Source organism: Ranitomeya variabilis, chromosome 1 (assembly GCF_051348905.1).
Source record: "Ranitomeya variabilis isolate aRanVar5 chromosome 1, aRanVar5.hap1, whole genome shotgun sequence".
NCBI lineage: Eukaryota > Metazoa > Chordata > Amphibia > Anura > Dendrobatidae > Ranitomeya > Ranitomeya variabilis.
In genome coordinates, this window is record NC_135232.1 from 355322435 (window position 1) to 355338383 (window position 15949).

General features: G+C 42.2%; 1 protein-coding gene across 8 annotated transcripts in view; it reads right to left on the reverse strand.

The window, feature by feature from the left end:
- SEMA4D (semaphorin 4D) overlaps positions 1-15949 on the reverse strand; it is a 141008-nt gene that overhangs the window by 21815 nt on the left and 103244 nt on the right. For 4 of the 8 annotated variants that reach the window (XM_077299872.1, XM_077299863.1, XM_077299857.1 and 1 more), the window contains 4 exons: positions 15497-15612; positions 13064-13236; positions 7185-7228; positions 4561-6390 (listed from right to left, as the gene is read on the reverse strand). In XM_077299872.1, coding sequence (XP_077155987.1) covers positions 5477-6390; positions 7185-7228; positions 13064-13236; positions 15497-15612 — 1247 coding nt within the window. In that variant the 3' untranslated portion in view covers positions 4561-5476. Of the gene's footprint in view, positions 1-2127; positions 2246-4183; positions 4391-4560; positions 6391-7184; positions 7229-13063; positions 13237-15496; positions 15613-15949 lie in introns of those variants that run through there. The other 4 variants (XM_077299889.1, XM_077299883.1, XM_077299897.1 and 1 more) reach the window with 2 other exon arrangements.

Genomic DNA, 15949 nt, shown 5'->3' on the forward strand with positions numbered 1-15949 from the left:
CACCAGGACAAGAGGAAAAAGCGAGGCTAGTGCTAGAATTGGCGTATTTTACTGATGCGCCATTCTGGGCTGGCTGAGGGCGGATGTTGGCAGCCTGAGAGGGGAGGGGACACAATATCCCTGGCCCCTTCTCAGGCTGTTAATATCAGCCCACAGCTGTCTGTTTAGCCTTTGATGCTTAGAATTTATAGGGGGACCCTACGGAATTTTTTTCCCTGGGGTGAACCTGTAAACTAACCAGTAAAGTCTAAGCAAACAGCTGTGAGCTGTTATTAATAGCCTGGGAATCTTTGCCAGATTAGTAACATCAGCCCTCAGCTGTGGGCATTCCCTATGCTAGTTTTAAAAAAAATGGTGTGGGCTCCCACATAATTTTAATATTAATTCTTCATTTTACACACGATGTACACAGTAGATGCTGAATACAACACCCATCCTGTGATCAGAGCAACCAGGCAACAATGGAGACCTGGCAACAATGATGAGAGCAGTCTTCAGCAGACAGCGCCTGGGAACAGCTAACTGCTGCTTTTTCTACTGTAGATGCCAGTACGTGTCACACAGGTACACAGACAGCACACTGATAGCAAACTAATACAGAACGGACACAGATCACGCAACTCATCAGTACTGGTTTCTCCTGTACAGAAGTCACCAGGATGTGTGAAGGAGGCCTCGAAGATTTAGCTGGAAATGCCAAAAGTGCTCAGCATAGAGCGCCGGATAAATGTGATCCAAAACGTTATGTAAAATGTTCCCAATAAAAGCTTCAACTCAATCCACAAATCAAGCAAGTCCCCACTCAAGCCAGCAATCTTTTAACAGAAATATAAGGGGCTTCACGTTACTGGTAGTACAAAGGCTCTAGAAAAGCACTATGGCACCTCGCCCCCAAAACAAATTCAGCAACTTCTGGACTCCCAAATCAAAATGCCCCCCTCCCTTCTGAGACTCAGTGTGCCTAAACCACATTTATCGTCCACATGTTTGGAATTTCTGTAGCTATGAGAGACAGCCTATTTTATGGGTGAGTGTTTCCAGAAGCACGAGATGGAGAGAATGTACTGGTCACTACAATGTACTGGTGACTATAACATACAAGGAACTACAATGGCAGTTTGCAATTTTCACTCGGCAACACCCACTTCTGCCTGTTTCTGTAAAGCCGTCACATGGCTATATTGACGTAAAAATAAAAAAAGTTATGGCTCTGGGAAGGAGGGGAGCCAAAAACGAAAAGCGTGAAACCGAAAAAAGCTCCGGTCATTAAGGGGTTAACCCATTTCCTAGTGTGAAAATGTAAAATCTGGGGCTAAAACAAATTTTTTTGTGGTAAAAAGGTTATTGTTTCTTCATTGCCCAATGGTATAACATTTTGTGACACCTGTGATATCAATATGATCACTGCACCCACCACAAGATGAATTCATTGAGAGATCGTTTGTACAATAGGGTCATTTATACGGGGCTCTGTTGCTCTGGCACCTCAGGGGATCTGCCAATGTGACATGGCACCCTCAAACCAGTCTAGCAAAATCTGAACTCCAATAGGACGCTTCTTCCCTCCTGAGCTTTGCACTGTGCCTCAAAAGTAGTTTTCCCCCACATATGGGGTCTCAGTGTACTCAGGAGAAATTGCACAACATATTTTGGGTTCCATTTTCTCCAGTTACCCTTGTGAAAATAAAAAAATTGGGGCTAAATTAACATTTTTGTGAGAAATGTATTTATTTAATTTTCACAGCTCTAAGTTATAATCTTCTGTAAAGCACTTCAAGATGCTCACTACACATCTAGATAAATTCCTTGAGGGGTCTAGTTTCCAAAATGTGGTCACCACTGTTTAGGCAAATCAGGGGCTCTCCAAACGTGACATTGCATCTGCTAATGATTCCAGCAAATTTTGCATTCAAAAAGTCAAATGGTGCTCCTTCCCTTCCGAGCCCAGCCGTGCACCAAAATAGTTGTTTTCCCCCCACATAGGGTATCAGCATACTCGGGAAGTTTCACAACAAATGTTGGGGTCCATTTCCTACTGCTACCCTTGTTAAGAATTGTGAAAAAAAAGTGTCTAAAAATAAAATATTTGTGAAAAAGTTAAATTTTTCCCTTCCACACTGTTTCAGTTCCTGAGAAGCACCTGAAGGGTTAATAAACTTATGGAATGTGGTTTTTGGAATGGTGTCACTTTTGAATATTTTCTGTCATACAGACCCCTCCAAGTCAATCAAATGTGATGTGGTTCCTAAAAAAAAAAGGTTTGCAAATTTTGCTGTAAAAATGAGAAAATCGGAAAATTGCTGGGCAACTTAACCTAACTTCCTAACAAAAAAAAATATGTTACAAACATTGTGCTGATGTAAAATGGACATGTGGAAAATATTATTTATTAACTATTTTGTGTGACAGTTTTTATGTCCTTAAGTCAGTTAAGTTTGAAAATTGCAAAATTTTATATTTTATCACAAATAAACGCAAGTCATAGCGAACAAATTTTACAACTATCACAAAGTACAATATGTCATGAAAAAGTCTCAGAATCCCTGGGATTTGTTGGAGCGTTCCAGAGTTATTGTCACATAAAGTGACACTGGTCAGAATTGTCAAATTTGGCCTGGTCATGAAGGAGAAAACTGGCTTGGTGGTGAAGGGGTTAAAGTTAATCAAGGATCTATAGAGTGTGCAGCAAAAACAAGTCCAATCCACAGAGACCCGATCTCACAACTTAAAAAGAGTACTCATTATTAGTGATGAGCGCAAGTGCTTGTTACTCGAGTTTGCCTGGGGTGCTCGGGTATGCGCCGAGTATCACAAGTGACATGTTTGAGTCCCCATCTATTGCAGCTGTTAATATAGCCATAAAATATGCGGGGATTGCCTGGCAAACACTGGAAATCCCCGCATGTTTGTGGCTGTCTAGCCATCAGAAAACAAGTGGTTGCGGGGACTCAAACATGCCATTTCGTGCACCCGTGATACTCAGTGCATACCTAAGCACCCTTGGCAAACTCAAGTAATAAGCACTTGCACTCATCAGTACTCATAACCAGTCTGGAGCTGCTCTTTTATTTAAAGAAAACCGTGGACAGCCTCAGACAAGTGATTTTTCTAAATAAAGTTATTGTCAAAAGTGAGCAGAAGGAACCACAATGTATGCTTTTATATACTGTATTGGCCTATAATTATCTTGAAAATAAAGTACATTGTAACTCTGATAATAATGCGTAGCCTGAAAAGTTAATACTAGAGAATTCCAGTCAGTGACTTAGTATAGCTCAAGGCACAGGATTTCAATGCAAAAACATAATCAGGATCTGACAGGTTGTTAATGAACTTAACATGTGACTAGACTAGACGCCTGAAAAAAAAAAAAAAAAGTCCATGGTGTGCTTTCTGCTTCACTGCATACTTGAAATGTACATTTCATTATTTAAAAGGAAATGGAAAAAAACTCTACTGTGCATTTTTATAAGCCACTACTTACTGTTGTCAATCCATCAAAGGTTGTATAGAATTAGCATTATGGGGAAAAAAAAGTATACATTTAACAAGTTATTAATATATAGTATTATTCACAAAGAGAATTGGTAGCAATTACGTTAGAGCAATTTTGGAAAATGTTCCTTTTAATATCACTCCGATAAAACCTCCCTAATAAAACAGTTTGTTTGGGATGGGGGATGGAGGGGCAGTGCTGCCTTTTGTATGATATGACTAAGCATTATATAAATGGCCCTCTGAATTAATAAATTTAGGGAAATTAATCACAGGAACATTAAATGGAATCGGTCAGCAGGTTTTTGCTATGGTCAAAGAACCCAATTCCAGGGATGTTTTACATAATAGGCTGTCTGCTACAGTTTCAATACAATCAGTGTTTTATCACTACAGGACTAGGTTTCAGGTGCAGGTTAGTCAGGATAATCTGTGTAACCCCACCCACCACTGATTGGCAGCTTGCGGACAGTGTACACTGGACCAAAACTGCACCAAGCCGTCCAGTAAGTGATGCATCACTGGAATCAGGGTCTCTGCTCCTATATAGTGCTGCGTTCAGATTACAGAGCAAAAACCTGCTGACAGATTCCCAATAAGATAATCCTATCTAAACTTGAATGTGAATATTTTTGGTTAATAACAGACATGACACTATTTCTTATTGATCATCCCATTTCATACTCACCAGTTCCATGACAGAAGAGGTGGAAAGTTCCATGAACATGAACCAGTTGGCCCTGGTCACTTAGGAAAGGAGGAAGCAATTTAAGTACATCTGTTTCTCTACTAGACAGAACTTCAAGTGGCATGCTGGGTAGTGAAGGATGCAGTTCAGAGGCCATAGAGGACACAAAGGAAGTGACGGAAGGAGGAAAAGGTATGGGAGATGAGGCTGTGTGACAGACAGGGATAGAAGAGAGAAAAGGAGCTAAGAAAATAAAAAGGTAATAAAGAAGTAGAACATGATAATTCATGCAAAGAGTTCAAAAAAGGTCGACATATGGAGGATGAAAAAGCAGTACCGTGAATGTAAGACAGTCAATGAGTCACAACACTGGCCAGTTCTCTTAAAACAATAAAATAATACTTTAATTTTAGGGCTTTCTGAATATACAATTTATACAGAACTGGTATAGAAAAATAGACAATCATTTTTTAGAAATATAAACAACAAGAATCACAGTGTATTCTCCTCTATAGTCTTCTATACAGTATATGGAAATTAGGCCCTAAACAATATTACCGCTACAATGCTTTCAGAGGCCAGTCTTTTCATTCCAATGCAGCTTTAGAAGTTTCTGCTGTTTTACTCCAGTGTTCTGACTGCTAAAATATATTAATATTAAAAAAGTCTTTACTGAAACAGTTAATTTTTTTCCCTCATTGTCCAGACAAGCAATGGCTTGTAGAAGTAGTATAATCCTGCCCCATGGTGTAATTGTGGAGAGCAGGGATTATTTGCAACTTTCTCAAGGTTTATTATTTATGCTGTGGTTCTGGTAAATACTGTGCCGCATTACGTATTATGTTGTATATCTTAAAAGGAAGGACATCAAAAGAATAGAAAGTTTTTCTCCCTGAGAAAGCAAACTAACTTAAAATATACATGTCACAAAAACAGAGGCAAATTAAAAACAATGAAGATATGTACAAAGTTTTTCCTAAATTTACACCTTCAAGTACTAAAAAGAATACATGGGCCTACGTGGGCCCAGCTGAGCAGATCTTTACCAATCTGATAAACAATTAACTTCCAATTTGGAATGACCGTTATAATTCGGCATTGTGCAATAACTGAATAATCAGTCGGCTGTGAATTAAGAAAAAACTAAAGGAAACAAAGAAAGGGAATTCAAATGGAAACACAGACCAATGTATCTCAGGGCTTAGATCAGCAATCGAGAGAAGCTGGGCAGTGAAGGGTAAAATAGCCCTATTGTGCATGGCTCAGAATGCTTTATTTCCTTAAGTCCAACCTTCAATCCCCATCAGAATCGGCATACTTTATTTCACACTTGACATCGAATGGTTGGTCCAGTTCTTTTTCCTCTGTCGTCTCGTCTTCCTTATGTGGGACGTCCCCATTGCCACAGTCTGGCTCCGTTTCATAGCCGATGTCCTGAGGAGCTTTTTTAGTTCCTCCACATTGATTCTCAGTGCACGCTTTCTCCACTAAGGTTTCTTTAACCCCTTGCTCACAGTCTTTTAGGCTGAGAGGAGTCTTCTTCTTGCTATGCAGCATGGCGTCACGGTACTTTAGACATGTGGCTGGCAGAAATCCCTTGTAGCAATTGTATGTCAACAACAAGATGAAAAGAAAAAAGAACACTATGACCAAGATTATAAGGAGAGGGCAATCATTGGTGTCGGTCAAGAATAGCGCCTTTCCCAGTCCGACATCAGGCATGGTGCTGAAGACCTCCATCAGAGACTCCGTGGGTGTGATTTTGTACTTTCCATGGGTTAGACCGACAAATGTTGTCACTGCTTGAGTTGTTGACATTGTGGTGGTCTTCTCCTTTGAGATTGGATAAAAGCGAGTGGTCTCCATGACTTCTTGCCTAGGTGTTGTAGATTGTGTTGTGCTTGTCAGGCTGAGTGGTGGTGTCATTACAATTTCCAACTCCTGTTTCATGACCACCTGAGAAAACACTTTGTCTGTTACGACCTCTTGAGACCAGCACTGATAGGAGCCTGCATCCAACTCTGTCACATTCAGTATTATTAAAGTACCATGAATTAGATATTTTGGTGGGTTTATTTTCAAGGTTTCATTATTGAATGTCCAAAATACTGAGGCCAAATTAGACTTGTAAGAGCATTTCAGCTCCACCGTGCTTCCTGCCTTCACCTTGTACCTCATACTTTCCCGAATTCCTTTATCAGCAGAATCTAAAAAAGTGGGTACATATCAACAACCATTCTCTTAAATAAGTCTATATTACAAAAGCTTTACTTTTACTGCCCTGAAGGACGGCTTTACTGGATTTTAACCTCTACGTTGTTTCTTCAACACAAGCCTCAATCAATAATCATACTAAGAATTCATAGCATACATAAACAGTCTAGCTAATCATTAATGTATGAATAGACCTCAGCAGACATCTTTAAAGGGAACTTGTCACCCCCAAAATCGTAGATGAGCTAAGCCCGTCGGCATCAGGGGCTTATCTACAGCATTCTGTAATGCTGTAGATAAGCCCCCGATGCATCCTGAAAGATGAGAAAAAGAGGTTAGATTATACTCACCCAGGAGCAGTCCCGCTGCGGTCTCTCTGGGCCTCTCTGACCTTTCCCGGCGCCTGCGCACTGCAGAACTTTGCTCTGCCCTCAACAGGGCAGACAAAGTACTCCTGCGCCGGAGCCACAGTGTGAAGACAAGAAGAGGACGTCATCGTATGAAGATGGGAGGCCCCGGACCACGACGCCCATCGGACCGGACCGCACCGGTACCGCCCCTGGGTAAGTATAATCCAACCTCTTTTTCTCATCTTTCAGGATACATTGGGGGCTTATCTACAGCATTACAGAATGCTGTAGATAAGCCCCTGATGCCGATGGGCTTAGCTCATCTACGATTTTGGGGGCGACAGGTTCCCCTTAATGTATTATGAGAAATGGCCAATTGTTCTCAAATCCACCAAAGATTTTTATAATTTGTTAACATTTAATACCAGAGAACTTACCTGGGCAACGAGACGCATCTCCATTTAATGCCTGAATCAGTGGCCTACAATACACAATGGGAATCAAGACAAGATAATGGGGACTTTGAAATTCAGTAACTGAGCGATTTATATAAAAAGATTTGTGATGCAAGTAACCCTGTTTCCCCAAAAGACTGCACATTAGGCAGGGCTGTGGAGTCAGAGTCGTGGAGTCGGAGTTAGTTTTGGTTGGAGTCGGTAGAAATGTACCGACTCCAGCTTTAAAAAAAAATGTATTAATATTTCATAATTGAACTTTCATATGAATTTTATAAATGTTACTCAAATATATATGTTCTATCAAACTATGAACAACAGTGATAAGCAGTTCTGCTGGAGATAGAGACATTTCTTACTTCTTGTGTGTCACTGTTCTCCACTGCCCTTATCTAATCTTATACTTGGTTAACCTCATGGTGCCCCAACCCCCCTACTTACAATGTATGAAACTGAAAGTGAAAATGTGTTGCAAATTCTTAATAGTAAAGCTCCTCCTCTAGACTAGATGTTTACTAGGTGTGCGTCTTCCAAGCATCTCACAGCTGCTACTCATAAGAGGAAGACTGTAAGAAGTATTATCCTTTCAACAAACTTTGCATCAGTTAACTGTGAGTACATGAGGAATAACAGTATTACTGACCACTATATCAGTTGTACGACCTGGCAATAATTTTGTACAATTGTTTTTAGGAAAAACAATTGTCATTTGGATTGTGAATGCAGAATTAAAAACCTGAGAATGTCAAAGAAGCGTCACATTAAATCAGCTGTATTTGAACATTTCACCATCACTCAAGATAGAAAACATTATGTCTGTCAGTGTATGACAAATGATCCAGACGAAAACAAATGCTGTGAAGCCAAGATCAGTGCATATTCAGGCAAAGATAAAAATGCTCCTACCAGAGCTTCTAATCTAAAGAGACATTTACAGCGCTTTCATTCAGAAGTACTGAAAGCAGTGGATGAGAAAGACTGCATCCAAACCAATGAACCAGTGCCCAGCTCTTCCAGCCAAACAAAGGAGCAGAGAACTTTGCAGCCATCAGTTGCAAGATATTTTGTCAGTGACAAAGTTACTGTGACAATGACAGTAGATACATTTAAAAAACAGATCATAGAGCTTGTTGTAAAGGATAGTGTGCCTATTTCATTATTTTCACGACCAGCTTTTATGTGTCTGAATGGGGAATTGGCCCGCAAGCTTGGTGTTTCTCTGGAGAGAGAGTTTTAGAAAATTAGTTATCAAAGAAGCTTTTAAACAAAAGGAAGAACTTAAAAAAACTCTCAAGGGACGCTTTCTGTTTCTTAAAATGGATGCCTGCACACGTCACAGAGTGAACTATTTTGCCATCAATGTCCGATTTGTTTGTGACAAAAATGAAATAGTTACCAAGACATTGGCAGTAAAAGACACCAAAGCTCATCACACCAGTGAGTTTCTCCAGGTCTTGGTGGAAAAGGTTCTGCAAGACTATGAGCTTAAAAAAGAGCAAGTTCTTTCTGTCGTAACTGACAATGCTTCAAATATGATAAGTACTATTAAGCTAATGAATGAGAGTAATGATGGTGACTAGCAGCTAGAAGAACATTCTGGGTCCACAGACACAGAAATGTTTGAAATAGAGGAACACAGTATTGTAACTGAGGAGCAAACTGAAGTTGCTTCAGATGAACAGCAACATGATAGTTTAGATGATCTTGTTGAAACTGTCAATACGTTCTTTCATTCATCACATGCGCTGTGTTGTGCATACGCTACAGCTGGCTATAAGAGACAGTCTGCAAGAAGGACATGCTGCTGCACTGATTGGCAAGGTGAGAAAATTGGCTACTGTTGCCAGAACCCCTAAAGTTGACTCAATTTTGAAGAGACGTGCTGGAAAAGGGGCAATTATTGATCAAGCCACACGATGGGGCAGTACTTAATGATTCAGCGCTTGGTTGAGCTGAAAACCTTTCTTGTAGACATGGCTAACCCTCAACTGACGCTAAATGAAAGTCAGTGGAATTAGGTGACTGAGCTGGAAAAATTGCTAGAGCACCCATTTACAGTGACTAAAAAATTACAAGCAGAAGACTTAACTGCAGGTATTTTCTTAAAGGAGTGGAAGAACCTGATGTTTCGCCTGTCCCAAAGAGGAGGGTTAATTGCAAGTGGCATTGCTACATCAATGAAATGGAGAGAGGAGCTACTATTACAAAATAAATTCTTTTGGCAGCTGTTTATGTAGACCCAATGCATCGGATTCTTCTAGATGATCAACAGCTAACTAAAGGAAAAGAAGCTCTGTTTGAAATAGCAGTAAGGATGAAAGGGTTGCAGAACAGTCAGGAGGAACAAGAATTTGGTCGTCCTGCCACATCTTCACCCTCATCAACTGATGAAGAATTTAATTTCGAAAAATATTTGGATCACAAGGACCGTGCAAAGCGTTCCCGCATAGAAGAAGAGTCATCCCCATCAAAGAACACAGCCAGTACATTTCAGCAGAATTTTTCATGTGCACTAAAAGATATTGAGAAATTTGACCGTTCATCAAAAATAACAGTGCAACAAGCGATTCCTCTGTATCCGGACATTGTCAGAGATGTTGCCCGAGTGGTTACTGCTTTGCCACCGACCCAAGTTAGTGTAGAGAGGTTGTTCTCTGCTCTCAAAATAATTAGATCAGATTTGAGGGCATCCATGAAGGAGGATCTGACAGAAGCAATACTTTTTCTGAGGACAAATTTATAGATTTCTTCTTATTAACTGCATAACAGTGTTTATTGCATATTTACTTACAAGAGTTTATAAAAGTTTATAAAAGTTATTTGCGATATTCTAATAAATATAGTTTTTGCTCTAAGTGGTCTGATTACTTATATGATGGTGAGAAACTGAATAAGCACGATGTTAATATTTTACAACAGTAAATTTATTGTTACGAATTGGCCATTTATGAAGGAGTCGGAGTCGGAACCTGATAAAATCCAGGAGTCGGAGTCGCAACTGTGGCTTACCGACTCCACAGCCCTGAGTCATTAGGGGCTCTTTCAAACATCAGTGGGTCCCGTACGTTTGACTGTTTTCTCACGTACCAGAGACACTTGCACATGTAGACCCATTCAAGTGAATGGGTCTGTGCACATGTCAGTGTTTCCACACATCGGTTTATATTCAAGTGATAACAACGACAGCGGTTGGCGGCTGATGGGACTATTAGGGTATGTGCACACGTTCAGGATTTCTTGCAGAAATTTCCTGACAAAAACCGGACATTTCTGCCAGAAATCCGCATGCGTTTTTTTCGTGTTTTTTCCCGGAGCTTTCCCAATGCATTAAATAGCGGGAAGAACGAGAAAAATCCGCAAAATTAATGAACATGCTGCTTTTCATACCGCGATGCGCTTATCATGGAAAAAAACTCATCATGTGCACAAAAATTGCGGAATGCATTCTAAATGATAGGATGCATATGTATGCGTTTTTATCTTGTTTTTCCCGCGAAAAATCCTGAACGTGTGCATATACCCTTACTTCCATCAGCCTACACCTGCTGCCACTAATAACAGTGACAGCAGTAGTGGCTGATGGGAGTATTTATAACCCAATGCCTGGGCTATAAATAAATAAAAAATCCAGTGTGGGTTTCCCTATATTTTCTATAACCAGCCAGGAAAAAACTCACAGCTGGGGGCTGCAACCCTCAGCTGTCAGCTTCCAACAAGGTTGGTTATCAAGAATAGATGGGTCCCCACGCTGTTTTTTTTTTTTTTAAATAATTTCAATGATTTAAAAAAAAACAAAAAAAAAACGGTGTGGGGTCCCGTCCATTTTTGACATCCAACCAAACTAAAGCTCACAGCTGAGGACTGGTAAGGGGTCATGGATATCCCCCCCACCCTAAAAATAGCAGTCTGCAGCCGCCTAGAAAAGATGCAAGTGGGGGGTTCATATTTGTGGGGTTGATATTACCCTTGTATTGTCAGGTGACATCAATCCCATGGCTTGGTAATACAAAGGTATCTTACAGAAACCTCTCCATTACTAATCCTATAGTTATCTGGTAAATAAAGACATCAATATAAATTGAAATAATAATGGAAAAGTGTGTTTTGCTTTATTTAAAATTAACAAACACAATTATGCTCCCCTAACACCTAAATCCACTGAATCCCTCGTCTCCTATAATAGAACAAAAATAAAAAAACAATATCCATCATCTGTCCATCTTTCTGTCCCATGCGGAAATCCATGTCTTGGGGAAAAATAGTTTTCACCGCTGGTCACTGATGCTGTGCTCACAGCAGCTCATTCACCAGTGTTTCGCAGCCTGGACGGCCACAACTTGGCACCGTCCAGGATGAAAACTATTTATCCCCCAGACATGGATTACGGCGTGAGACAGAACGACAGACAGGTGAAGGATATTGTTTTTTTAGTTTATTTTAAATTAAACAAAGCAAAAGTGTGTTTTGTTTTATTTCAAATAAAATACTTTATGCTGGCTGTGTGTTTATTTAAAATACAACTATAGGATTAGTAATGGAGAGGTGTCTTATAGACACCTCTACATTACTAAGCCGTGGGCTTGATGTCACCTTACAATACAAAGGTAACATCAACTCCACAAATATGAACCCCACTTGCCACAGCTACAGGGCAAGTGGGAAGAGCCGGGCAAAGCGCCAGAATTGGCGTATCGAATAGATGCACCTTTACTCGGACTGATATTTTTAGGCTGGGGGAAGTCAATATCCATGGCCCCTTACCAGCCTGCAAATACCAGCTCCCAGCGATCAGCTTAAGCAAGACTAGTTGTCAGAAATGGAGGGAACCAACATTTTAATAAATTTATTTAAAAATTAAAAAAAAAAAACAGAGTGAGGACCACTCTATTCTTGATAACCAGCATCAGTTGAACATAACTTATCATTCTCCCCTGCTCGCGCTGATCGCCGGCAGAGCAGGGGAGAATGGAGAGAGCTGTCTTCAGCACCCAGTGCCGAGGAACAGTGCTTACTGTACCGCTGCTTCCCTGGCGACCGTGCGTGTGGTACTGATGCGGCACACGCATGCCATACGTGTGCCGCAAGTATTATACACACGGACATCTCCAGTACCGTTTTTTTCCAGAAATATCAGGATATGTGACACAGGCCTTACATAGAGTTGATTTACTGCAATCGATTGTCCTGGGCCCATGACCAGAATTGAACCCAGCTCTTAACCCATTAGGAGCTGCAGTTCACTGTAAACAGTATGTGAGTGAGCAGATAAAAGGGGGCTCCCTCTGCCACCCAGAGGATAACTTTTCTTAGTCCTCTAAAGGAACTTTTTTTAGATATATGTTCTTTTCTTAAAAATATTTCCCATTATAATTGTATTATATAAAAGTGTGTGTGTGTATGTATGTATGTATGTATGTATGTATGTATGTATGTATGTATGTATATATATATATATATAATATATATACACACACACACATATATTTTATTATATATATATATATATATATATATATATATATATACATACATACATACACACACACATACATAGACACACACTTACACACATACACACACACACACAAACAAATCATGCATACTCACACACATTGAACACCCAAAAGAAGAAGAGAAAACATAATAAACAGTGAACATAAAAGCCCTGTGTATCCCCACGTGGTACCAATGGTAATGTTAAACCGAAAACACAACAATCATTCTATAAAAAAATAATTTTTTTTTTAAAAGTTGAAAAGTAAATGAACCTCTATTTGATGGTGGATCAGCCATGGCAATTCTACTAAGAGCTCATTTGTTTTTCAACTTTCTTACGACTATTTTTATGAGCTGTTACATACCTGTCAATGTTGTCCTCCTCAAGGATATGAACACAAGAATTCTTGACTGGATGCCAAGCACAATAAGGATCCCTTGTCAGTATGCACTCTGCACAAGAAGGCAGCTTCTCACAAAAAGCAACAGGAGACTGCACCACCTGAGTGTTGGATCCAGCATAGATGTATCGTTTGCTCTAGATTAAAACAAAAGAAGAAATAATATGTAAAAAGTAACACATAAGATATCGCACATAAAATCAAAAATATAGTTCTGCTGTTCATCCCATCTGCTGAATAGTTTTTCACATAACCAAAATAAACCTGACATAGGCCAACAATGTAATACTTTCCTTTTTACTAATTTACAAAAGAAAAATTTAGCAACCTGGATATTTCATTTTCTGATGGTAGATTTTTTTTTGTATATGTCATGATGCTGTTACCAGCATTCAGAAATCTGCTTTACGGCAAGCTACATCTAATATATAATTGCCTAGAATACTACTTCCTGCAATTTGTGCCAACTTCCGTGGCTTTGTCCGGAGCTAATGTCCGGAGCTAATGTCCGGAGCTAATGTCCGGAGATAAGTGACGTCACCAGTGTCCTACACCCAGGCAGAGCACAGGGGCCCCAGGCAGCATATGGGGCCCCAGGCAGAGCACAGTGGCCCCAGGCAGAGCACAGGGGCCCCAGGCAGCATATGGGGCCCCAGGCAGAGCACAGTGGTCCCAGGCAGAGCACAGGGGCCCCAGGCAGCATATGGGGCCCCAGGCAGAGCACAGGGGCCCCAGGCAGCATATGGGGCCCCAGGCAGGGTACAGTGGCCCCAGGCAGAGCACAGGGGCCCCAGGCAGAACATAGGGCCCCAGGCAGAGCACAGGGGCCCCAGGCAGAGCACAGGGGCCCCAGGCAGCATATGGGGCCCCAGGCAGAGCACAGGGGCCCCAGGCAGCATATGGGGCCCCAGGCAGAGCACAGTGGCCCCAGGCAGCATATGGGGCCCCAGGCAGAGCACAGGGGCCCCAGGCAGCATATGGGGCCCCAGGCAGAGCACAGTGGTCCCAGGCAGAGCACAGGGGCCCCAGGCAGCTTATGGGGCCCCAGGCAGAGCACAGTGGCCCCAGGCAGAACATGGGGCCCCAGGCAGAGCACAGTGGCCCCAGGCAGAGCACAGGGGCCCCAGGCAGAACATGGGGCCCCAGGCAGAACATGGGGCCCCAGGCAGAGCACAGGGGCCCCAGGCAGCATATGGGGCCCCAGGCAGAGCACACACCAAATCGGAGGCCGAGGGGCCCCGCCCACAAAATCGGAGGCCGAGGGGCCCCGCCCACCAAATCGGAGGCCGAGGGGCCCCGCCCACCAAATCGGAGGCCGAGGGGCCCCGCCCACCAAATCGGAGGCCGAGGGGCCCCGCCCACCAAATCGGAGGCCGAGGAGCCCCGCCCACCAAATCGAAGGTCGAGGGGCCCCGCCCACCAAATCGGAGGCCGAGGGTCCCCGCCCACCAAATCGGAGGCCGAGGGTCCACACCAACCAAATCGGAGGCCGAGGGGCCCCGCCCACCAAATCGAAGGCCGAGGGGCCCCGCCCACCAAAGCGGAGGCCGAGGGTCCCCGCACACCAAATCGGAGGCAGAGGGACCCCGCCCACCAAATCGGAGGCCGAGGGGCCCCGCCCACCAAAGCGGAGGCCGAGGGTCCCCGACCACCAAATCGGAGGCCGAGGGTCCCTGCCAACCAAATCGGAGGCCGAGGGTCCCCGCCCACCAAATCGAAGGCCGAGCGGCCCCGCCCACCAAAGCGGAGGCAGAGGGACCCCGCCCACCAAATCGGAGGCCGTGGGGCCCCGCCAACCAAATCGGAGGCCGAGGGTCCCCGCCCACCAAATTATTCTTACATTTGAATAAATAAAGTATATATGGATTCTAGACTCCCGATTCTTTAGAATCGGGCTGCCATCTAGTGGACAATAAAATAAATAGCAATAGTCTGGAGTCGTTTACCAACCTCTATAGGTGAGCTTTCTAGGCACGTTCTGTGACCTGTGAAAGGCTCTTGTGCAGGGAGGGGAAGGAATTAGGCTTTAAACATCACTGTGTAGGTGGACCATGGGTTATCTACAGTCATGGCCGAAAGTGTTGGCACCCTTGTTCCAGAAAATGAAGTATTTCTCCCAGAAAATTATTGCAATTACACGTTTTGTTATACACATGTTTATTTTTTGTGTGTATTGGAACAATAAAAAAACTTAACAAAAAGGCAAATTGGACATAATTTCACATAAAACTCCAAAAATGGGCCGAACAAAATTGTTGGTGTTACTTTTCATTGGAATCCTGCGGTTATGATCAGATTATTGAAAAATCATCAAAAATTCATAAAAGTAACAAAAACTTCATTCAAACCATAGGATGTCCTCGATCTTGCTCAAAACAATTAAAAGGAGAGGCTTACCTGTTTGTCTGAGAGTAGTAACTTCTGGACTGACTGATGATCAGGGAATAGGACTATTTCTTCAATAATACGCATCTCCATGTCATAGCTAATTGCTTTGTGCAATGTACCTTTATCTACAAAATATATTATTTTTTATAAGTATTTTTTGCTTGTAGTATGTGACCGAAAATCTAAATATAAAAGATTATTTGATCCTACATTTAAAGGGTTATTCAAAAAACAACATTTTATGTTATCTTGCTGATGGGGGGGGGGGGTCTGACTTCCAGCAATCCCAAGAATGGAACTAGAACCTCAAGGATGGGCCCCCATCTTGAATGGAGCAGTGGTGTAGATGTTCAACCTTTAATCCATTCATTGTCTATGGATCTGTGGAAATACTAAAGTGATTTACTGTACTACGGTTTCTCCGACAGTCCCACAGACAATGAGTGGGGCAGACGCATCACA